A 26120-nucleotide genomic window follows, 5' to 3' on the forward strand; every position below is an offset into this window, starting at 1 on the left:
TTTTTTGAACCCATAAAAGGCATTTTTAACCTTATTACCATCCAGTTATTGCATCGTTGCTCAGGCACAAAGCATAAGTAAGATAAAAAAAAACATAAAAATGAGCCATAGAGGGTTTCTTGCCATTCCAAGCTTCATAAGGAGTAATTGTCTACAAGGCCTTAGTGGGGCATATGTTTAGCACATAAGTGGCGCGCATAACTCCCTCCAACAAAAAAAGATGAGGCAAATCTTGGCATTTAAGCATGTAACATGCCATCTCCATAAGAGATGTTTTCTTCCTCTCAGCCATACCATTTTGCTGAGGTGTAGTGAAAGGCACCCTACATTGATGTTTCATGCCTCTTTCAACCATATATACATGAAACTTCTTTGACATATAGTTCCCCCCTTAATCTGTATAAAGGATGCCAACCTTATATGTAGACAGATTTTTAGCCATAGAAATAAAGTGTCTAAAACATGTAAAGACCTTTGACTGCTTTCAAACGGATATACCCAGTGTGTCCGTGACTTTTATTGATGACTACTACGCACACACCTCGATATATCTGTTAAAAGCAGTCAAAGGTCTTTACATACTTTAGACACCTTATTTCTATGGCTAAAAATGTGTCTACATAGAAGGTTGGTATCCTTCATAATATAGATCAAGGGGGGAAGTATATGTCAAAGAGATTGGCACATAATGCTTGTTTAGTTTTACTGCCACATGCGACATAGAGCTATGGCATGCTTGTTTTGGTCACTTGAATTGCCTATCATCTTCTTCCTACAAATATATCAAATCTCTGACACAAAATACAAATATCCCAACTACCTACTACAATAACTATTAATATCCACTCTTTGGTGCAATGCTGAGTTGATGAAGATGGTGCTCCAAACAAATCTCTCCAAAGAGCCTTTGTGAAAATTTTAGCACAATTCTCTATTATTGGGAGTAGTAGACAAGCTCCACCTCTCCATCTATGATAGTCTCATGTATATAATGATATTATATTCCAATGTGCTTTATGTGAGCATGAAACACTAGGTTGTTGGGAATCTCCATGCAATTTTAGTTGTCACACACACATCAACACTGTCGCTCGCTTTTGAGTAGTAACACCCATGTCTCCTAAAATCCTTCTCAACCAAATTGTTTCACATGAAGCAAAGCATATTACCTCTTATACTCAATCAAAGAGGAAAGTGTCACTACTCAATCAAAGAGGAAAGTGTCACTACTTCAAGAAGTCATGGTTAGCTATGTGGGATTGCAATAGAAATCAAATTCCTCTTGATGTCTAGCACATAAAGGGCATCTGGACAACTTGTATCACCATTGCTAGAGCATTTGGAATCGTTCAAGACTCTCCCACATGCCCGAAGGATCTATACTCACCTTTAAATGATTGTCAGAATGCTCCATGAACCATTGGGGTTGCTGAGGAATTTTCTCCCTTTGCACACATTTCTTTCATTGCCATAAAGAAACTCTAATTCTACTTTAGCACTATTCTTAGACTCCTTTAAAGGCTTCAAAGTGACATTCTTCTTATATCTACTTCCTTCAAGCTACATGAATTGATCACATGACTAGGCATATCATAGTAGAAACACTTTGCCTTTGAGTTCTTCTTCTTCTCGGGAAGCATTGGGGTTATTGAAGCCTTTCTTTGCATTTGTAGAGAATGCAGCATCACCACCATCTCTGGCTTTGTAATGCATCTCCTTCTCCCCCAACATTACGTTGAACTCCTTAAAAAGTAAAATATAGGTCATGCACTTGCACATGTTTAATGAGGTTACCGAACTATCATACTTTGGGGAAAAAACTGTAATGCACCAGTTCTTCACTGGTCTTCGTGATCCCCACCCACCATCTAATCTTGTAAACTTTTTATCTACGATGGTGATATATGAAGTGCTTTATTGTTTCTCCTTCTTAGAATAATTGTCTACTATAAGGTGATTCTCAAGGTTTTTATATCCTTGTTTGATTCCTTGTCTCATATTGGTTCTTAAGAACTTACCATGCTTTAGAAGCTACGGTAGTGTATGGTGAATCAAGGTCACCATCGATGAATAAATATTGCTACTAGTGATGATGGAACATAACGTATCTGCATTCCTTTTCCTCCTTGCCAAAGCGAGAGTAGGATATGGTGGTATGGTTTGTAACGGATTTGCTGAATTCGAAGTAGGAGGACCTAGTTTTACAACAACCCTTGCAATTTCCCATAACTAGAAAATGGGCCAACTTCCCATCACAAAAAAGGTGGAGGGGAGGGACACAAGTGTCTATGTTATTTGGAGGTTAGACCATCTTTTTTAATCACAAGATCTACCGAGAGCCTAAGTTGTGACACCATGGAAGAAAACACAATAGAGGAAATTTGCATAATGAAAAGCATTAAAGAAGTGGAGAGTAAAAAATATTACTGCTTACTTTAATTACAAAATTGATGGTTGTCCACCCACCCATGTGCTTCGGGTAAGTAGCTTTGATGGTTGTCCACCCACCCATATGCTTTGGGTAAGTAGCTTTGATGGTTTTCCACCCACCCATATGCTTCAAGTAAGTAGCTTTAATGGCTATGTACACAAACTTCTAGACGGAGGATATCTTACAAGTGTGCTTGAACTCCCATCACATAAACAAAGGGTGCTAAACTAGTATATATATAGTGTTATGAGATTGACAAGAAACATTATAAGATAAAACTAGAAAAGATTATTTATATGTAAAAGGTTTGCATATAAATAAGGTTCAAGGGATTTCAAATTGGAAAGACCTAAAGCAATGATTGATACTTTCATCTTGATGGACTTATCACTACCTACAATGCGAGAAGAGCCTTGGAAAATCTTGTGAAGGTCCTTTTCGCGTTGTTGTGATCCTATCATAGGTCAACACTTTGATTCCATTCGATTTGTCTCCTCGCATTGTACTGATTCATACCGTAATGGTATACGCACCAATCAATACAATGCGAAGGGGGTGCTTTGATTCCATTAGAGTTAGCTCCTCGTGGTGTTGTAATTCATGCCTTAATGCTAAAGGCACAAATCAATACAACATGATGAGGATGCTATGATTCCATTGGAATTGTCTCATCACGTTGTAGTGATTCATGCCTCTCGTTTTATCAATTTAGGCTATGTAAATGGAGGAAAAAAGGTTTTCTTTGGAGAAATCACCACAACGCAAGGATTGCACATTTCATTCCAAATGAGGTGCTTGCTTGCATTGTGTTGATTTCGCATATGAGAATTTATCTGGTTCTTTCTTAGAGCTTTTTACTTCTCAGGATCTTTCCTTGGAGAAATCACCTCACCACGAGGATAGTACCTTGATTCCGTCGAAGGCGTCTCGTTGCGTTGTGTTGATTTCTCATATGGAAATTTATATCTGTCCTTATTTCTCAATATTAGTTGAAGACTTAGCATCTTATTGTTGCGTTATTTTATCAGATGAAACGTACAAAGAAGAGCGCAAAGACCTAATCAAGCAACCAACACATAGACATAATGCTTGAAAAGAACAAATTCACAAGAACGCTAGGCTATTATACCAAATGTAGTGCTATTGGTTGAGTGAAGGTGTTGCCGAAGATGATTAATGTACATGTTTCTATTACAGACCAGAGCAGATGCTTTTTATAAACAAAGCGTGTCAAATTCTATTACAAACCAAAGCAAACGCTTTTTATATACAAAGTGTGTCAAATTCTATTACAAACCAGATCAGTCGTTTTTATATACAAAGTGTGTCAAATTACTACTAAAAACTGAAGAGAAAAACTAATCTCTATCCAAGACCAAATCTCCCTTAGCAACCCATGTTGCAAGAGAACCTTTGTCTGCAAAAGAAAATGCTCATTGAAGATGGAAAGCAAAACTTGCTGCTAAAGTTTGAGGCTAAAATATGCAAGCCTTGGCTACCTCCTAGATGCTCTAAGACTAGGAGACGCTTCGCTTGGGTGAAGGCAATCTCTAATTGCAAGAATGAGGAATGAAGGAACAAGTGGGCTATTTATAGATGCTGAATACTTTTTATTGGACAACCTCATTTGCAATCAATTTTGTCCCTTTTCTGACCTATAAAAAGACCCTTAAGGCTAATTTTTGGCGCAACTATGTATCTCCATGAAAACACTTTTCTAGTATCTTTCTGGCCCATTTCCACCACTTTTCACTACCCGACTAGGCTGCCATGTCCACATTGAGTTGGTTGCCCATCGCATGGGCACCCACCTGCTGCTTCACCCTGCTGTCATCCTCTTCAGCACCCTGTAGGGGCTACCTATTACGTACCTGATGCTAACCATAGGATTAGGTGATCCAATCTTGGGTTAGAGAGCCACCTAGACCCAGGGATTGATCCACTCATGGATCTGCCCATCTTTGATGTAGATAGCTTGCCAAGGACCTTGGCTAGGCAAACCTTGGTGGTGTGCGACACTCAGGTTGTGACATGCATGGATCTATGATAGACAAGAACCTTAGCCCTATGCTGGAGGGTGATCCTATTTGGCAGATCTATAGTTGGGTGGTGAGGATGAGCCTACAAACCTAAATTTGGCAGATCTATAGTTGCGTGGTGGGGATGAGCCTACAAACCTAAATTTGGACTACTAACTTGTGTGTCTCGTGTTTAGTATTGAAAACGTAATCTACATACATAAGTTGTATGGTCACATATAAATCCTTTGTGGTAGATTGCAACAAATTATAGGCTAAGGTCTAAGGTACACACAACTATGTGCTACCATGGTTTAGGTAGGTCACCCAAGCATTCATGGCTTCTCTAGTTGGTGGAGTGCACATGGCCAATTGGGCAAGGCAATTGGATCTAGGCGCCTCATTTTGATGGACCTATATGTGTGGTACATGTGTGAGAGCTCTAGCTATTGATTGTTGAGTGTTTAATCTTGAATTAGCACAACTCCTTTAGTAGTTAGCATCTCTCAAGTAAGCTTATCAAGGAATGTTAAATGACTCATATCCAATCAATGATTGGGTCATTGAGTGTCAAAAGCATGGATAGCTCTATGTGTCTTCTTTCAGCCCTAAATAATCTTGATGCAAATCACCAACAGACTGTGAGAAGAGAGAGAGAGAGCTGTATTTTCACCATTTTATATAGTACATAAAGCTGTACATAAGACAATACAAAATTATGAAGCCTTCCAAAATAGGAAATCTAAAGACCTAACTGTTGACCTTTGACCTACCCCATAAGGGGATCATATGATTACAACTAAATCTATGTCTTGCCCTAAATCTATGTCTTGCCTTTTATAGGCTCTTGGAAACTATTCCCAACTTGGTCTATTGCTAGTTGGCCACTTCCATGCGACAAATAAAATAGATCAATGATGCTAGCACCTCATAAGCCTGACCGACATGGTCCTTGTCCCTAAAAATGCCTTCTAGTGCTTGTCAAGTCTCCTATTACTCTGGTTTTATTGTTTATCTATTGCCTAATCACAGATTAGCACTAGAAATCAGCCATGTCCATGTGTGCACATGACATCCCCTTATCTAAAGTCAATGACGAGATTCCAACCTTTGACCTTCGATGATTGTCATCACACCTTTGTCTCCTCCTAGACACGTAAACTTGTTATCCTTCCTTCCTGGCAACTTTGTCACTGAAAACCTTGCCATGTCTCTAATTCCACTCGAAATCTCATCTTGAGATCTGTGCGATTGTTCCACTTTGTCCCCTTGCCCTGTCCTTAAACACTACAATAGTCTCCTTCTAGAAGTTGATCCTAGTATCTTTGCTTCACCCCCTTGGAACATTTTCCCAAGAGCCTTCCTTGGTATGCCCCAAATGGCATCTAACCGTTAGGGCTGCCATTCCCTTGGGTTTTATTGACACCAACTAGCCCCATAGGATTTCTTCCTTGGACCTCTGCACCTTCCTAGGACACCTTCAACACTTAGCTTTGTGCTTTGATACCAATGTCACATGCATAGATAGCATTGTGTGTCTTCTTCCAGCCCTATCTGAATAGGAACCTTGATGCAAATCACCGACACACACAAACGTATTTTCAATATATTATGTGGTACATAAAGCTGTACATAGGACTGTACAAAGTTGTGGCCCTTGGCCTTCCAAAAGAGGAAATCTAAAGACTTAACTCTTCACGTTTGACCTGCCCCAAAAGGGGACCAAATGATTACAAATGAATCTATGTCTTGCCTTATATAGACTACTAGTTGGCTAGCTCCATGGGACAAATAAAGTAGATCAATGATTCCGACACCTCATAAGCCTCGCTGACATGGACCTTGTCGCTAAGAATGCCTTTTGATGCCCATCAAGGCTGCTAGTGCTCTAATCCTATTGTTTATCTATTGCCTAATCATGGATTAGCACTGAAAATCAACCATGAATATGGTATCAGAGCTTCCCTTCTTGGGAATGCTCCTCTTTGTGCGAGTGAAGGATATCTATGTGCTTGTGGGTATTATTGTGTTTCTAGGCACCATTGCCTTGGTGGGTGCATCTCTTGAGTAAAGTAAACCATTTTCATTGCATCGCTACATTGAGTGGCACATTGGAGGTGCTTTGATGATTCAAATAAATGCATTTTATCTCTTTATAAGAGTGAGTTCATAAGCCTTAGTGATTGGAATCTCTTTATAAGAGTGAGTTCATAAGCCTTAGTGATTGGAATCGTCTATCTATCATTTAAGGGGCAATTCTGCTTGCATAGTGTTGTGTCCAAATCTCACATTTAGTGGCAAGGTGCTGAGATTAAGAGGGGGATTCGTAGTCATGACTTACTTGATCTGTCCCTAAGCCTATGGATTAGGAACACCAGTTTAAAAAGCAATGATTAAACCTAGAGAGAAGAGACACAAAAAGATGTCTTTGGTTGTACAACTTCTATGGCCTTTGGCCTTCCAAAAGACCCTATACGGACCGACTATTGGCCTGCCCCAACCAGGGATCATATGAATAATGACTAAACCTGGCTTGGCTATTTATAGGCTCATAAAATGCCCCTACACACGGCCGACTGCTGTCGGCCAGCAAAGGGCAAGTACAATTTGCATTTGATGTTGCCAACTTCCCTTGAATGATGGTTTATGACTTGGACACTAGTCCTTTGACCTTGTACAGCTTCTTTATCTGTCGGAGCCTGCTAGTTCTCTAGAACTACCCTAAAATTGCTGCAAAATCAGGGATTTGCCATGAGATTAGCCATGCCATGTCCATGTCCATGTCCATGTGTGTGCACGTAACAGCCATTGTAGGTGTTGATAGATGAGAAAGGGATTCCTTACTTGGTGAGAAGCCCTTAGCAGGTTGTTTTTTGATTGGGCATTTCTCATAACTTCAAATCTCTAATTGAGTGGCGACAACTGAGATTGAGAGAGAGACATTGTCAACACATTGCGTTGGTAATCTTTGTGAGAAAGAGAGGGGGTGTAGAGGTGAGAGCTCTAGCTCATACGTGGAGCTAGCCTACCATTAAACATTCCTCTCTGAGATACATTTCTCTGAGTGAGAGTGGACTCATTTGAACCAGTTGCAAAGCTTGAAACATAGCTTTAGGTGGGCACAGCTTCATCACAAATGATATAACAACTTACTGTGTGTGATCGTCTGCTTTGAGTGAGCTTACGCAGAGCAGTAAATCTCTAGCATTTGCCAGCTTGTGGAGAACAGCGCCTACTTCTTGCTGATTTGGATCAGCCAGCTCATATCTCTGGTAAAAAGCACATGTTTTCTGTGTATTTTCTCTGTCTACAGTGGGGCGTGTGGGAGCTCCACATTGAGCTCAAAGTCAGCTGAATCTCAGCAGCAATAATGTTGTGTCTTGGCCCATTCTTCTTGCAGGATCGGGTGCATTCTGTGACAGCTGTGAGCAGCCCAACTCTTCTGGCAAAAGAAACAAGAAAGTGGACCTCAGCAGCGAAAGGTTTAAGTTTATTCATGTGTTGAAAGTGAACCTTGTAAAACCTTGTAAGACCTTGGAAGCTCTTGTGTCATGCACTTTTTCCTTTGAGGAAAAGTTGGATTTTCATTGTAACCTTTGAGGCCTTGTTGACAAAAGGCAACGCCACTCAGTGTGTGGGTGAGTTGTACAAGCTTGGTATGGAGAGAGAGCCTATAGGCATGACAAATCAACTTCATCTTGTGAGTCAAGTAACATAAAGCCTTAACATATCAAAGCTAAGATCATGAAACCAGAACTACCCCATTGTTATCTCAAGGCTAAAAGCTTGGGATACTCAGAATTTTTAAGTAAAAATCTTCACTCGTATGGGTAGGGTAGGTTTTAGTTGATCAAATGTGAGTTATCACCTTCATTTGTGATCAAGCTCTCTTTGCACTATTTATACAAGGTTATCTCAATCAAGAAAAGGTCTTTAAGTAGCATCATAACAAACAGCATGGATGGGTAGGGAAAAAGCATTTGTTTTTTTGTTTTTGGGTGTTTAATCCTCCTCCCTGTAAATAAAATCCCAAGCTCTCTCCCTTCACAATTGTGAGAAGATTTTGAAGATTTCGAGCGTGGGAGCTTGGGAGTTACAAACTGGCACCTCTTCCTTCTCATTTTGCAACACAAAACCACTAGATTTCCACTTTTTGACACGAAAATATGAACCTATCTTCTAGCTAGGCAATCTTCCCAAGTCTATCTCCAGAAGTGGAAATGTTTGAAGAGGGGAAGTATGCGTACCTCATTCTAACCATAGGGTTCTAGTGGGCCCCAAAAGATGAGAAAAGGCACCCGATTCTAGTGGCCTAAGGTTATAAACACTTATAAGTTAATAATCCCATGATTGACTCCTTTATGCATCTTTGATGGTTACTAGATAAGTGGGATGAGCGGATCCATTATGTGTGTTCTTGTCTTGAGGACAACATTGGTCTCTACCTAAACCACGGGATTGATCCACTCATGGATCCGTCCATCCTTGATGCAGATAGCTTGCCGAGGGCCTTGGCTAGGCAAACCTTGGTGGTATGTGACACCTAGGCTGAAAGGCATGGATCTACGATGGACAGGAACCTTAGCCCTATGCTTGGGGGTCATCCTATTGGCCGGATCTATGGCTAGGTGGTGAGCCTCAACTTGCAAACCTGAATTTTGGACTACTAACTTGTGTCTCGTGTTTAGGAGATCTTGGGAGGATTCTATCGCAGAAACTTGATTTCAGTTGTGAGAATCCCTTACACTGACCTACAAGTGCCCCTCCCTCTCTCTCTCTCTCTCTCTCTCTCTCTCTCCCCCCCCACAAAGAGAGCCAGATGCCCCTGACCCCAGGGGTCTCAGCCGCCTACTCACCAGCTACAAATCCATGATATTCTCGCCAGCTATAGATCCATGATATCCTTCGACACGGAGATCCCCCCTCACAAGAGGGAGATATCATCACTACTGTCTTTGAAGACATTAGTATAATTTTTTTTTTCGTAAAATGGTGTTTTATATTATATGTAAAAAATGCACATCAGCCACATGGCTCACACAGAACCTATGGCCCCAAAAAACCCCCACAAAAGATCCTCTAAAGGATCATGACCATGCAAACCTGTACACTAATAAGAAAGCCTCCTAGCCAAATAAGCATCCCAAATAAAAGCATCAACGATGAGCCAGCCGAGCCGCCGTAGACCATAACGAAATAACATCTGCATCCAGGAGCTGAGCTGAGAGAAGAGAAGAAAACTGCCAAAGCAGCAAACCGCGGATACGTAGAATGTGCCCATGTATTCCAGACAAGGAATCAAAGATGAACCCATTCCGTGTAGTCAAAATATGCCAAAGTCCTGTCCATCTGAGGAAATGGAATATCACAAGGTGACTGTCCGAAGTAATGACTTGAGGACAAATCCCAAATATCCACTAATGAGCCGAAACAGTAGACCTCTCTACTGCCTCCCAAACGCAAGAGGCAAAAGACCAAATCTGACGGGCCACTGGACAACTCATGAACAGATGCATAACTGTTTCAGTGCCTGTCGTGCAGAAGAAGCAAGAGGCCAATGTAATTTTACGAAGGCTGAGCTGATCCCGTGTAGGTAACCCTCCCACCAACATCCTCCAAATGAAAACCTTACCTTGGTAAGGGAGTTTAGACTGCCAACCACGCATAAGAGTTTTCTGCCACCATGATTTAGACTTGTGCAATCCCCACACCTTATTGGCCTTGGCTAAAACCCAATCTTTCTCTGATACGAGCTTATGATAGACCTGGTTAGCTGAAAGTGATATCAAGTCACCAGATTTACATGGTGCCCAATCAAGCCAAGGCTGATCTGCAGATGGCCGAGGCAATGGAGTAAAAGGCTCAACTGCATGCATGATGTCAACCCATAGTGGCTGAAATGTCCAAGGAACCCTATAGTGCTGCCAAATACGACGAAACGAATATGGCCTGTCACGACCAGGTATCACAGCATCTCGGATTCTAACCAAGCCTAACCTGACCATGCGGTTGAGTCGTATGCGTGAAGCATCTCTGTCTGGCCAAACAATGACACGCAACTCCACAAATGTTTCGAACTGCAAAGAGTTCAAAAGTAGTCTTTCATGACCAGGATCCCACCGAGCCAATAGTAGAACTTCATGCCAAGAAAGGAGAATATGCGATAAAATGTGAGATGAGCGAATACGGACAGGATGAGCCGCATTCACAATGTCCCGCACACGTGTCCGTCCATGTGACAATCCCTCCAACTCAATCAAGTCACGAGCCATGAATACCCAAGGCTGCTCCTGCAAACACATATCCTGAAAAAGCGCCCACCTATGCGCCACCATATGCAAGCGGACATCCAGTAAAGCAGCCCCACCCATTCTTTTGGGCGTCGTAATGTGATTCCAAGCTATCCATGTTTGACCCATAATATTTCCTTGCCTCTTCCACAACATAAACCGAATGGGAGCAACCAAACGGAGAAGAGATTTGTGCGTCCAAGGTAGCAAAGGCAAAAAATAGGAAATCATGCTAAGCATAATAACCTGAGCTACCTTAACCCTCACGTGCATAGGCCACCCTTGAGCTTTCCAATACACAAATTTATCCGAGATCCGAGCAGAAATCCAAGCAAGAAGCGCTTGGGGGTCCACATCCACACCCACCGGATACCCAAGATGACAAACAATGTCTCCTGTATGCACCACACGGCCTTGCCACCCTAATGCCTCAAGATTAAATTCCGTGCATACAATGAGGGCTGATTTTGTTGAATTTATTTTCAGCCCAGAAGCCAATGCAAAATTATTCCAAGCTTCCATTGATCGATCTATATTGGCTTTTTTCGGCCCTGAGAAACATTAAAGTGTCATCCGCGAGGGCTTGAGCAACCAATTGCTTGCCATGAGGGAGATGCAAACCAACCACTTCACCATGCGATGCCATAGCATCTAGGTGAGATAACATAGGATGAGTGGCAATGGCAAAGAAAAGAGAGCTAAGAGGACAGCCCTGCCGGAGAGAACGGGTGAGAGAAATACCATCTGAAAGTCCTCCATTGAGCATAATCCGCGTGATAGAGCCAGAGCCAAGTAAATGCACCAAATTAGCCATTTTGGGACCAAAGCCCATGGATATCATTAATTGAGAAAGGAAAGACCAGCTGACATGATCAAAAGCTTTTTCAAGATCCAGCTGCACCATCACAATCTCTTGCTTCTTGGCCTTGGCATAATCCACTCCAATTTGAACATTAAGAATATTATGCAAAATATTCCTGCCATGCACAAATCCATATTGATATGGATGAATAAGAGTAGGAAGCACCTTCTGCAAGCGATTGGCAAAAATCTTTGTAAAGATTTTATACATAATACCCATAGGTGAGATCGGGCGCCATTGAGCCAAAGAAGTAGGCGAAGGGACTTTGGGCAACAAACGAAGTATGCCCAACTTCCAATCGGCAGGCATATATCCCTCATCCCAAACCCTTTGACAAATAAGCGTCAAAGGCTCTGCAAGCTGATCAGCATATTTTCGGAAAAACTCATTTGTCAAACCATCCCATCAGGGCTCTTTCCCATGGGAAGTTTAGAGAGAACAGCTTCCACTTCCCCTTGAGTAACAGGAGCATCAAGCTGAACCGCCACATCAGGGTCAACTTGATATCATACTTCAGCAAACAATGACTCCCTTGCAGCCAGGACAGCCGGCGAGACATCCTCTCGAGGGGCAAGCAAATCTTCATAAAACCTGATGCAATGCTGAATAACCTCAGAAGGTTGAGTAACAAGGTTGCCTTGGACATCCATCAGCCTAACAATATTCTCACGCATATGTTTTTGATGCAACTTATCATAGAAGCGATGAGATTGACAGTTAGCATCCCGCAAAGCATTAAGACGTGCAAGTAGTTTAAAGCGAACATATTGTGCTTCCTGCACCCTAGATAGCTCCTTTTTCAGCCATTCTATGGCATCCACAACTTCAGCATCCAAAGAGTCAGTAAACATGAACGCCTGCAAGCCCTTTAAAAGCGACTCAAGAAGAGCCACATGCTGTTTTTGTATAGAGGCATTAGCAAGACCATAATGCCGCGCTTATTTTCGAGTGTTGGTAAGGAACACTGGCCAAGCATAATAATCAGCCATGGACACTCTTGTGGAGAAATGTCGTATCAACTGACACATATAAACATCAAAAACTTCATGCTCCAAAAAAGTGTGATTTAAGCGCAAAGGCAAGCGTCCCAACAAGCCTTTATATGCATCCATAGGATGATAGACACAAGCGGCCAATGATCCGAGAAAACCTGTTGATGATCAACCATCATAGTAAGAACCTCTGGCAAAAAGAGATCTTGATGTAAAATATACATCCTATCCAATCTAGCATAAGTGCCCCGAAACTGTTGTGAGATATAGTGTAGCCCCTTTCATCTGGATGCAACCAAGACCACATGTCTTGTTTTAGCGACCTTGCTGCAAAAGCTTCCCACGCCATTCTCTCCGGGCCATCCATTACAGAATGAGGCGACGTGGCTTGCTCCCTGGAGTCATCTCGCCATATGGGATGGTCATTACCCTTCGGCACGTGCTCGGGAACTCCAAGGGCAGTCTGAGATCACAAATACCATGTCTAAAAATGCAATGCTTCAAAAGGTTCGTTATTTGGCAGATTGTCCTGGGCCTAGTACACGGCCTTGTTGATTCCTTTTCTGGGAAGGCTTATGAAAATTGTACAATGGAATGTAAAGGGTATTTCTTCGCGCCAAAAGCAGTTCAGGCTTTGGCGTACAACTTTTTGTCATGGTTGGGATGTTTTGTGTGCAGCTGAACACTGGCAAAGCCTATGTATATAAGGGGTTTCATGTTTTCTACAGCGGACATCCTGCTTCGCAGTCAGGTGTGTGTTTGTTGTTCGTTCGCAGTTTCAGCCTTCTCTTGATTCAAGATGTTCATGGAAGATTTCTAGTGATACAGATTGTTTGGGATGATACACCTTTATGGTTGTTAGGGGTGTATGCTCCAAATAATGCTCGTGCACGCCGTTTGCTGTGGAATGACTTGTGTGCTCTTTCAAAACACAAGAGGCAATTGTTGTTGTGCCTCTTTTGTTAGGCGACTTCTAATAGGATAGTGTTCTACTCTATCCACCCCAAGAGCCCCTGTACCCTGAGAAAGTTGGCCTCCCGGCCTCTCAATCCTGGTCTGTTTGCTGGGCACCTGAGCCCAAAGGGCGACGAGCATAAGTATGTAAGGGCCCCTGATGAGTACGCAGCTGATTGGAGAATTCTTGGGCTTCTCAGGACTTGGAGATCGGGTAGAAGGCGGCCATCACTGTTGGACAGCCACCTTGCATAGTGTTTGTAGCCTCTTCTTCATTTTTTTCCTGCACACCCTCCCTTCACAAGACCTTGTAAACCCTTGAGATGGCTCAGAAGCACGTGAAGATCCCCACTCTCCCAAATTCCCGGTGGATCGACAACTGGATAGGACCAACTATAGCATCTGGAAGGTAATGATGGAGCCTGTCTTGGAGTCTTATGACTTGGCTGATTTCATTGTGGTTGGTGTTTCACGCCTAGAGTTGGAGGACGGGGAGCTTTTACCCTCTACTAGGAGGCTCAGGCACAGTTATAGGATCGTGTCAATGCCCGTGTGCGTTCTTTCATCTTCCTTAATTGCACACCCCAACTGATTAATCATATCAAACACATTACACTAGCCATAGGGATTTGGCACCACTTGGCTTCTTCTCTGTATAACAAGGTATCACCCATTAAGCGGATTTCCTTGGAAGTGCACATCGAGTATCCGGCAAAGTCTTCGACGATGCAAGACTCGGGAGTGCATCAACAAGCTCCAAGCTCTTCAGCAGGAGGTTCTCAATGGTGCTTCCAAGCACATGACTCTTTCCCAAGAGTTATTACAGTATCTTCGAAGACACGCAGGTCACATCCTTATTGGTAACAAGTCCACTATCCCTATTCATAGTGAGGGCAGGTTAGAGATCGTTCCCGATGGCAGAGGGGGGAAGTATTCCTCCCAGGTTCTTTATGTCCCATCCCTTGGCTTTCATCTGTTGTCAGTGCATGAGGTTTGCAAGATTGGTGTACGGGTGGAGTTTGATGAGTATTTTGTTGCTCTCTGGGACAAAGAAACAAGCCAAGTTGTATGGGAAGGTGGAGTGGAGAATGGGATCTACAAACTCTCAACACTCTCTCTTACACGTTCTCCGTTAGGTAATTTGTGGTGGTTTCGTCATGACCACTTGAATGTGGATACGCTGCCGCAGGCTTTCCAGCACCAAATGGTGGATAGCTTACCAAATGTTGGCAGCATGCAGGGACATTCTAGTTCTTGTGTTAGTCAGAGGTGCCTTTACAAGTGAACTATGCTTTAATGTCTCGTATCATTTGGGACAAAGAGCCTATTGCAATTGAGGAAGCACTTTCCTAGGAGAGTTGAAGGAAAGCCATGCAAGTGGCAGATGGTGACTTGCAAGAGGAGATGTATGTTGGGCAACCTCCAGGCTTTGAGGTTCAGGGATCAAAGCGGCTGGTTTACAGGTTACGGAAGGCCTCGTATGGTCTTCAGCAGGCACCCAGGACTTGGAATACCAAAGTTATGTTGGAAGTCATCTCCTGTCTATTTTTATACACCAGGGCCTTTGTTGTGGGTGTGCCCGCCCTTATGAGGTGTTTTCTCATTTTTCCCCACTCTCCGTATTTTTCCCCCATTTTTCCCTATTTTTTCTATGGCTTGGGTGGCTTCCTTGTGTTGGCAGGAGGGCCTTTGTGCTGCCCGACTGTACCTTCAAGAACCCGACCTCATATCTGTTCAAGCCGACTCAGGACAGCTGGCCGACTGAGTGTATTTGCTGGTCGTGGAGATTCAGGGCCAGTCGGCTACCTTTAGCACAGACCGACTGGGTATTTGGGGCCATATAAAATGGCCCCATGGCCCCCATTCCATTTTGTATCATTCTCGGGATCTTCTTGTGTATATAGAGCAGAGTTACGCGCCTCTATCTCTCTCTCGTGCTGTGATTTTCTGCACTGCGTTTTGCTCGTGTTCCCAGATCTGGCTAACATCTCCACTGCATATTCTGACATGGTATCAGAGCCTAGGCTCTAGATAGTTCTTGGGATTTGTGTGAGCAAGAGGGGGACTGTTGTGTTGCTGATTGGTGGACCGTACGGGACTGTTCGGGAAGAGGAGAAGCAAGAGGACGGCGGGCTGATTTGCTGGACAACCACTTGCAGGTGTTAGTTCTTCTTTGTTCCCACGCACCCACCATTTTCAGTGTACATCCCCGCAATGGCAGATCTGTTTGAGATGGCCGAGAGGCATGTGAAGATCCCGACACTCCCCACGTTCCCGGTGGACTGTCAGTTGGACGGGAGCAACTACGGCATATGGAAGGTTATGATGGAATCTGTTCTGGAGTCTTACGACCTCGCTGATTTCGTCGTTGTTGGGGTTCCACGGCCGGAAGTAGAGGAAGGGGAGTTACCGTCGATCCGAAAGGACCGGGAGGCTCAGACACAGATGTGGGATCGTGTCAACGCCAGGGTCTCTTCGTTTATCTTTCTCAATTGCACACCGCAGGTAATCAATCATGTAAAGCATATGACGCTAGCCAGAGGTATATGGCAGCATTTGGCCTCTCTTTACAACAGGGTATCGCCCATGAAGAGGATTTCCTTGGAAGTACAGATGCGGGTTATGAGCCCTACAAAGTCGTCGACGATGCGGGAGCATATTAACAAGCTGCAGGCTCTTCAGCAGGAAGTTCTTCAGGCTGGGAAGGAGATATCGTCAGAGGACATGGCCATAACGTTCCTGTCACACTTGCCCTCTCAGTACTAGCATTTTACTCGTCTTTGATTACCAATGGCAGGCTCAGCAAAGCTTGTGCCCATGGTCTTGGACCAGGAGGAACAATTCATGAACCCCCCGCAGGGTGGAGGTTCGGAGGCCTTAATTGGCCAACGGTCGAAAGGCCGTAACACGGGCAAAGGGAAGGCTTCGTCGGAGAAGTCTTCTGAGAAGAAGTCCGTTACTGACCGCGAGAAACTAAAGGCAGAGAGGACCTGTAATGATTGTGGCGAGAAAGGCCACTATTGGAGGCAGTGTCCCAAGCGGAAGACCGAGAAGGGTGAAGATTCCTCAGCAGCAATCATGAAAACTCCGGCTTTTGTGCACCTGGAGGTGATGGACACCGATGTTTCATTTTCTTTAGGCAGGGAGGAGATTGGAGGATTCTCCGCGACCGATACCCAGGCACATGACTCCTTCCCGTTCAGATTTATAGAATCTCTGCAGGTATTCTGGTCACATTCTTACTGGGGATACATCCACTATCCTAGTTCACAGTGAGGACAGGTTGGAGATAGTTCCCGATGGCAGAGGGGGGAAGCATTCCTCCCAGGTGTTGTATGTTCCATCACTTGGTTTTCATCTGTTGTCAGTGCATCAGGTTTGCAAGACTGGCATACGAGTGGAGTTTGATGAGCATTTTGTTGCTCTCCGGGACAAAGCAACAAGCCAGGTGGTTTGGGAAGGCGGAGAGGAGAATGGAGTTTACAAGCTTTCAGCACTCTCTCTCCCAGGTCCTCAGGTTTGTGATGAGTGGCAGTCTGGTAATGGCCACTTAAGTGTGGATACGCTGCAGGTACAGGCTTTTCGAGACCAGATGGTGGATAGCTTGCCAGTGGATGGCAGCAGTTGGCAGGAACTCTCCAATACTGATGTTGGTAGTTCTTGTGTTCATCAGTCAGAGGAAACTGAACAGGTCACTTATGCTCTGATGTCTCGTAGTATTCGGGACAAAGAACCTCCTATAGATGAGGATGTTCTTTCCACGGGGACCTTTCGGACAGCCAGGCAGGTGGCAGTTGATTACTTGCAGAAGGAGGTGCATACCCCAGGCTTTGTGGTTCCGGATTCAGAGGGGATGGTTGACAGGTTTTAGAAGGCCTTACGTGGTCTTCATCAGGTTTCCGGGACTTGGTTTTGCACCGTAACAGGTGTTGATCCTTGTGAGAAGTGTGATGCCTTTTTGACTCAGAAGCAGAATGGTTCATTGATCTGGTTGATGGACACCAGTTTGGACGGGAGCTTCGTGATGAGACAGTTGAGCTCATGGTTGCAGATGACTCTTTGGGAGGCGGGATTGCGTTTCCTGTGGTTTCTGCAGCATGCAAAGGATCATGAACTCTTGTACACAGGAGGGGGATTGATTGATGGAGTCCCGACTCCACGATTGGAGTGACTCAATTTGGGGAGGAGATCCGAACACGAAGAGATCTACTTCAGGCCCGGGAGCAGTTTTACGTGGCAGTAAGAGGCAGTCATCTTTTGCCTTGTCGAGGACAGAGGCAGAGTACCGGGCTGCTTGTGATGCTGCTTGTGAGGTGGTGAGGATGCAGAGGTTGCATTGCAGGCTTGGGCTTCCACTCGAGGAACCCATGGTCATCCAGAGGCACTTTGTTCGTGAACAGATCGTTGCTGATGACATCTTGCTAGAGTTCTGTTCGACGGAGGACAGTACGATGGACCTCTTCACGAAGTCGCTATCTCAGGATTTGCTCAGGCGGCACCCCAGCTCCCTGTGGTTAGTTACAGGGCCAGGAGCTGAGAGGGGGTGTTAGAAGTCATCTCCTATCTATTTTTATACACCAGGGCCTTTGTTGTGGGTGTGCCCGCCCTTATGAGGTGTTTTCTCATTTTTCCCCACTCTCCGTATTTTTCCCCCATTTTTTCCTATTTTTTCTATGGCTTGGGTGGCTTCCCTGTGTTGGCAGGAGGACCTTTGTGCTGGCCGACTGTACCTTCAAGAACCCAATCTCATATCTGTTCAGGCCGACTCAGGACAGCTGGCCAACTGAGTGTATTTGCTGGTCGTGGAGGTTCAAGGCCAGTCGGCTGCCTTTAACACAGGCCGACTGGGTATTTGGGGCCATATAAAATGGCCCCATGGCCCCCATTCCATTTTGTATCATTCTCGGGATCTTCTTGTGTATATAGAGCAGAGTTACACGCCTCTATCTCTCTCTCTCTTGTGCTGTGATTTTCTGCACTGCATTTTGTTCGTGTTCCCACATCTGGTCAACATCTCCGTTGCGTATTCTGACAAGTAACAGTTAATGATCCTTGTGAGCAGGTTGATGCCTCCTTGTATCGGAAGCTTGTTGGTTCATTGATTTGGTTGTTGAACACCAGATTAGACTTGAGTTTTCCAGTGGAACTGTTGAGCTCATTCATGCAGACACCTTTGAAGACTCAGTGGGATACAGGATTGCGGATCTTGCGGTATCTGCAGGGTACGAAGGATCTTGGACTCTTCTATGACACTAGAGGGGGAACGACGAATGGAGTCAGACTCCAAGGTTGGAGTGACTCAGATTGGGGAGAAGATTCAGACACGAGGACATCTACATCAGGCTACGGATATACCCTTGGCTCAGGAGCTATTTCTTGGAGCAACAAGAGGCAACCCACTATTGCCTTGTCAAGGCAGAGTACCGGGTTACTTGTGGTACTGCTTGTGAGGTTGTGTGGCTACGGAGGTTACTTGGCGAGATTGGGTTTCCACTAGTGGAACCCACGGTCATCCAAAGTCACTTTGTTCGTGAGAAGTTTTTTGCTGATGACTTCTTGCTAGAGTTTTGTTCGACGGAGGACAATGCAGCAGACCTCTTCACGAAGTCTCTACCTCAGGCGATGCTCCAGCGGCACTCCAACTCACTGGGGTTGGTTCCACATCCAAGAGCTAAGAGGGGGTGTTAGTAGTCATCTCTTGTTTGTACCATAGTACTCAATGAAGGCCTCTGTTGTGGATGTGCCCACCCAAGAGTTCTCTCCACCATGTTTTTTCTCCATGTTTTTGGGTCGTGGGGACTGTCTTGTGCTGGCCGACTTCTTCTGTCCTGGCCGACTTGATGTCTTCTGTTGGCCGACTACTATGGGTGCTGGCCGACTGGCTATTTCCAATCGTGGACATGATTTGCACCCAGTCCGCTGTTTTTGGGTTGGTCGACCAGCTCTGTAGGGTGGTATAAATACCACCCTTGCTCCCCACACTCTTTTTGTATCGGATCTTCGTGTATATAGCAGAGTTTATACAGCTTCTATCTCTCTACACTTGTTTTGTTTCTCACAGCAATTGTCTCATTTTCTATTGTGCGTTTCGACATTCTTGCCCTCAACAATGTTCCATGGAGCCTTGTAGCAATTCTCCTCGCATGGAAGTCTTCACTTTGTGTAGATCAACGGTCCTCATTTTCTTGCTCTCAACAAAACTCCTAGCTCACTCTATCTTTTTATTCATGAATTAAGCCAAATCGATATTAAATGAGCCAAGCAGCAATTTCCTTGTTTTAAACAAATAAATAGCCTCTCTAATAGCTCTGGTGTAACAAAGTGTTCTTAGGATGCACATGCACATGCGCTTAAGATCATTTACATGTAGCATTAAGGCACATGAGCCTTGGGACTATAAAAGGCATGTGATCTACATTGGAAGAATTTGAAAGATTGTTGGATACATTTTGGAAGTTCAACAAGGGTCATGAATTAACTTGCTGGAAATTACTGTAAATTCACTGTGAACAGGCCTATACCCTTGGAAATTGGATGCATATTGTTTGGAAGCTACTCAAGGCCCTTATGCCATTATGGGAAAGAAGTTATGGCTTGTTTTGAGGACTTATTGAGCAGTTTACAGCCATATACATGTGACTTTGATATCCCATACATGGTGTAAGCATAAGCTTCAAGATTTACATGAGTCCATTGACATATACTCCATCCATGGGAATTGTAATTGTACATATTAACGGTTTCGAGGACGAAACCTTTTGGGTGGGGATGGTTTGTAACCACGTGGAATGGTTTCATATGAATAATGGGCTCAAGACCAATTGACCATGCCCATGGACCACACTTATGGTAGTGTGAAAAGGGAGGTCTTGTATATAGATCACATACACCATATTTTGACACCTTTTTGATAATTAAGAATATACAAGTCTTATGCTCTCTTATCTCTCTAATCCTAGGCTAATCTCCATAATCTAGACTAATCCAAGGCTAATAAAGCTAATTAGGCTAAATCTAGGTTGCCACTTTCTTTCATCTAGGCAAGAGCCAAAAAGCTACCATGCACACACACACACCTTCAATAGACACCCTCCAATCACTTCTCTGCCAGTTGTTGCAACAACCAAATAAATTGCCTTTGTATAATGAAAGAGCCAAAAAACACCACAAGCACACGCAGACCCTCATTAGACACCCTCCAATCACTTCTCTGCTAGTTGCCCCATTCTGAAAAGATTCTATCTTCCCTGTACTTTTCCCATTACAAAGGACACAAAAGACATTCAGAAGGCACGCCTTCTAGTCTTTCTAAAACATTAACCCTCGACAAAAGCTATGCAATTCATGTTTTAGCTGAAGTTTTAGCCTACCGTCAAAGTATATACCATGATGACTGCCCGTACTACACAAACCCATCAAGTAAGCTTCAGAACCATTAAGCAACACATAATCTAGTAAACTTCATAATCTTCCCATAACATACTAAACTGTGTGAGCTCCATAATCTTTCCATAAAGCACACAGCATATGTCCATGTGAATTCTGTAACCATTCAGGAACATCAATGGCTTACAAAACCTGCCTTTTTGATCCACTTAAATTACCCATGATGCATCATATCAAAAATAAAAGGAACAATATACATCATGTAAGCTGGACCTAAAAATAGGGGAGGCGCAAGATGCACCACATATGCCTCCAAAGCATGTATACCACAGTTCCCTCCACATGTATACCATGATGGCCCATGGGAGGCAAGATGGACCACATACACCCACACATCATGTGAGTGCAGCAGGATCATGTAAGCTTTGTAATAACCAACATCAAATAATGGTGGTATTCGTTTCGAAAAATGCACAATAAACACCATCAATTCAAGAAGCTTCATCATATAAGCTTTGTAAATATTTTTGGCCAAAAAAAAGCATCAGTGTACATCATGTAAGCTGGACCTAAAAATAGAGGCGGCCTCCATACATCATGAAATCATGTATACCAAGATGCCCAAGATATGCCTCCAAAGCATGTATACCATAGTGCCCTCCACAGCATGTACCATGATGAACCACCACCCATACTCACACATTATGTAAGAGTGGAGACAAGCGTAGCATACACGATCAATTAAGAGAGCATAATCCTGTTAGATTTGTAATATACCCCCGCCCCCACCCCCCAAAGAAAAAGAAAAGAAAAGAAAGGAAAAAAGAATGCACTCTCTGACCTATCTCTTTTTGAAGCCATACTTCTTGCGCTCGTAGAAGAGGTCGGTTTTGGCGCTGCCGAGGTTGACAATCTTGGGGCAGCCATCTCTGTCTTTCTCTTGCTGAGTGCATTCTTTGCAGTAGTAGGCGTCGGAGATGCCGGCGCCACCGCAGATGACGCAGCGGCCCTGGAAGGAGCCGTAGTTGCACTCGTCGCAGACGCGGACCAGAGTGCAGGGGCGGACGTAGGAGTCGCAGATGACGCACTTGCCGTCGCACTTCTCGCACAGGCGCCCGATGGCGATGCCTGGCTGCTTGCGGCACATGATCAGGTCAGGATGATGCTTAGCCATGGCTCTGGAGACGACGACCCTTGCTTACTGCGGCAGTGTTTGCGAGTATTATTATTACTACAGTATATATTATGAAATTCTAAATAATTATTATTGATCCCAAAAAAAGGGACATCATTTTATTATATGCTTGTTATAATATGTAATAGATTATATCATAGAATGCATGTATGTACTAATCCTCCATTAAGCTATTATTATATGTAATAGATTATATCATAGAATGCATGTATGTACTAATCCTCCATTAATATGCTTGTTATAATATGTAATAGATTATATCATAGAATGCATGTATGTACTAATCCTCCATTAAGCTATTATTAGATATATTTAATAAAGTGCAATATATATAGAGTCTAATATGTATATACAGTAACGAATATATATACACCCAAAACCATTTTCCCTGTTCGATATATTAATTTCCTAAGGTGACCATGGCAAAACCTTATTTTGTGGTTGGATATATAAATTTCGTAAGGTGACCATGCCAATGGTAGTTAGGCGACCATGCTACAAGAATGTAGGCCACATGTTTGTAGAAATTGGAATTCATTAGGTTAGCTGTAGTAATTCATTAGATATTTTGTAGGAGAACCTTTTCTATTAAGGTTTCTCTAAACCTAAGAAAAAAAAGTTCCTAACTGAAACATTGCACCCAAAGGGTGCTACATCCATCTCCAAAATAGGGGGTCTTGACATATTTCTCTCTCGTCCCTTGGAATGAATTAAATAGGGGGCCATCAATGAGGCTAAGAAGCCTTATATTAAGGTTTTCATGCCCTAATCTATTTTGGCACCTAAGTGCACAGTGTGTAGATTTCCTCTTTGTGATCAGACATTCTAGTACTATCTTCTCTTAATTGTGCCCCTATTGTAGTGCCCCAACTATGGGTTTAAAACTTGCCCCTGATGGTTGTGTATATGTTTTCTATTGGTAGAAGTGCCAATCTCTCTCTCTCTCTCTCTCTCTCTCTCTCTCTCTCTCTCTCTCTCTCTCTCTCTCTCTCTCTCTCTCTCTCTTTGGCATGAGGACCTCTTAGTCCTTAACTAATGTTATGGCCTTGTAATAAATGTATATGTTTACAAGTATTTATCCCAAAAGCCAGTTTTGGCCTTTTGGGACATTAAAATCTCTCTCTCTCTCTCTCTCTCTCTCTCTCTCTCTCTCTCTCTCTCTCATTTACTATAATGTTTCAAATTTATTTCGTGTAAATTGTAAAGCCAAACATGTGTCCTACATTAAGTGGGCCTATCTTTTCAAAATTCGTTTTCTATGCCAAAAAAAAAACTATGCTTAGGCCTATCTTTTCAACGGCATATCAAAAAGGGTTTTTCTTAAAGCAAGCAATTTTAAACTTTTAATAAATTTAATGTGATAAATTTTACACTATAAGAGGTGCAAATACACTGATTGCATTTGTTGAGTAGCAAGGTTACATGTTACGTTTAGGCTTTATTTAGCCTTAAGATGAGGGAAAAAATTATACACATCCCCTCCCCACCAAAGATAAAAGAAAATGAACAAAAGTTGAGTGCAGCCACCATGCAAAAACTCAATACTTCACAATCTTAGTTTGCAACAAAATTTATTTTCTATAATCACACTTCTCCTTTGTCTTGTTTGCCATGTAGTGATCAAGTTAAGCTAGGTGATTAAAATTTATTTTCTATTATCACACTTCTCCTCCTATCTTGTTTGCCATGTCGTAGTGATCAAGTTGAGCTAAGTCATTAAAATTTATTTTCTATTATCTCCTCCTACGTTGTTTGTCATGTCGTCTCATGATCAAGTTGAGCTAAGTCATTCAAATTTTATTGCATTAAGCTTCAAGATAATGGCTAGTGGTTCAAATTGCCCAAAAAAAAAACTAGAATACACTCATTATCAAAAGGCCTCCCTACACATAGCCACACTACTAGTTTATGCATGCCCATTCAAGGGGTAGGGTATTCTTAGTCTTGAAGTTGTGACAAGCGAAATTAGTCAAGAAGCCCCTTTTCATGCATGTTGAATTTTGAGCACCCCTGTAGTTTTAGGCATTCATAACAAAAGCCATTGAAAATTGATTGGTGTATGCTTTATTCAATAGCACACTTGATTTTTGAAGGCTTTCATGCTATTTTTTAGGAATTTGGCCATCATGAGGGCTCCCATCATACATAAAAAAGGCATTGCATTCTCGTCAAAAAATGAAAGCAACCCTCATCCTTTGTTGGCCACCCATGTTTTTTATAAAGTTGGGAAATACTTGACACCATGATTACTATAGGTGGCGGCCATAGCCCATTGAGAAATTCCTTACACTCTTATTGGTTCTCCGTAGTGGTAAAAGTTGGCTATATAATGTTACACCTCTCACATGGTCATGGGTGGATATCCAAGTCGACTATTGAGAAAGCTAAACAACTATCCCATATAAAAATAACACCAAAGTCCTATATAAGCATGAGGAGGGCTCATAACTCAATGTTGAGCATGCCTTATACGGGGTTGAATCTAGACTAGCCTCCTAGGGGTGGGTCTAAGGCTATTGAGTTTTGTAGAGATTGGTGCCATGCATGGTATGGGATGCACATTGTGGGGGTTTTGATGGAATAAGGGTTAGACTTTTAAATAGGTGTAGGGTAAGAAGTGGGATGAAAGCTATGCATTTGATTGATTGATGTATTGTAAAGCTTTGTACAATGCTTTTATAGCCTTAGAGGCTCATTTGAATAACATCATTACTTATGTCAGGTAGGTATAATATCTAGATATTATTATAACCACTCTAAGAGTGGGTTCACATGCACTTACTCACCTACACACATGAGTGAGTGTTCACACATATACACATGCACAAATAGGGGTTCACACACACATGAGACTCCGAATCCCAATAAACCCCCCTTTTGGAGCAAAGGTGGAGATGCTTGAGAAGACCTTCAATAGCCATGGTGATTTGGGTTCTAAACTACACATGGAATACAGAGAACACAGTGTGCTAACACTCGAACTCTCATGTCAAGCCTAAAATAAGAGCTTGACCACATAGGCCTACATCAGTCTACCCAAACCCCCTAGCTCTAAGCACAATATGACATGGAAAACAAGGCCTTTAATAATGTTAAGGCATTGCAAAGTGGATAAGAACACACATAGAGATTATTTAATTCAATTTTTGGGAGCCTTCCTAGGCAAAGCCCCCATGACTCACACACATAGAACAGCTCAAAAGGCCCAATCCCACCCTTGGTTCAGTCAAGGTTTTAGAGTATTTCGAAACCCTTTCTATGTTGGGTAGAAGCCCTGCTTTCATATCATCTTCATCAACACCTTTAGATTGGTAAGTTATTGAATGATTTAGCCTAAATTGCTCAAGTGTTCTCCCATGGTAGTGCTTTCATTCTTTTTAAATTGATTTTTTTTTGCTTGAGAAACACCTTAGATTTATTTATTTTTTGCTTGAGAAACATCTTAGAGTTATTAATTTTGAATTTTGCTACCAAACACATTCTCAAGTTCCATGTGGTGGATGTATGAAACTGTCTATAAGAGACCAATAAGATGTGAGATTTTTCATTCTTGTCATGTCAACACCTTTATGGCACATCGGTGCCTTTATGGCACATTCCACACTCCATCCCTCATCTCAAGAGAAGCTAGATCTTTGTCTACCAAGTAGGAAAGTTGGAGCCATTATTTTTTTTCTAGTATAGTGTTATACTTACTGGTCTCCTTAGATCTTTCCCTTGAGTTTTAAAGATGACAATAAGCATCTACAAATTTGACCACTAGGCCTTCCCTAGCAATGGCAGACACTGACAATAATAAGTCCTTTTTAATGCCTAGCACAAATGAGAATTTTGAGAGAGTGATTGTCCAACCATTTGCAGTAGTGAGAGCACAACCTTACTAACTCCTTTCATTAGATACGAGGAGTTGTTTGCACATCCCACCTGGGTTGTTCCCCTATGGGAGGTGTGGAGGCGGATGCCACAGTTACATCTAAACTAGTATCGCCATC

General features: G+C 42.9%; 1 protein-coding gene across 1 annotated transcript; it reads right to left on the bottom strand.

The window, feature by feature from the left end:
* Window positions 1–21423: 21423 nt before the first annotated feature.
* On the bottom strand, window positions 21424–22150 carry LOC147618887 (PHD finger-like domain-containing protein 5A). Its single transcript, XM_086774497.1, has one exon. It carries the CDS (start codon window positions 22105–22107, stop codon window positions 21775–21777), a length of 333 nt encoding a protein of 110 aa, XP_086630623.1. The 5' UTR covers window positions 22108–22150; the 3' UTR covers window positions 21424–21774.
* Between the last annotated feature and the right edge of the window lie 3970 nt (window positions 22151–26120).

Source organism: Cibotium barometz, chromosome 34 (assembly GCF_041138505.1).
Source record: "Cibotium barometz isolate CiBa-2024 chromosome 34, ASM4113850v1, whole genome shotgun sequence".
Classification (NCBI taxonomy): Eukaryota; Viridiplantae; Streptophyta; class Polypodiopsida; order Cyatheales; family Cibotiaceae; genus Cibotium; species Cibotium barometz.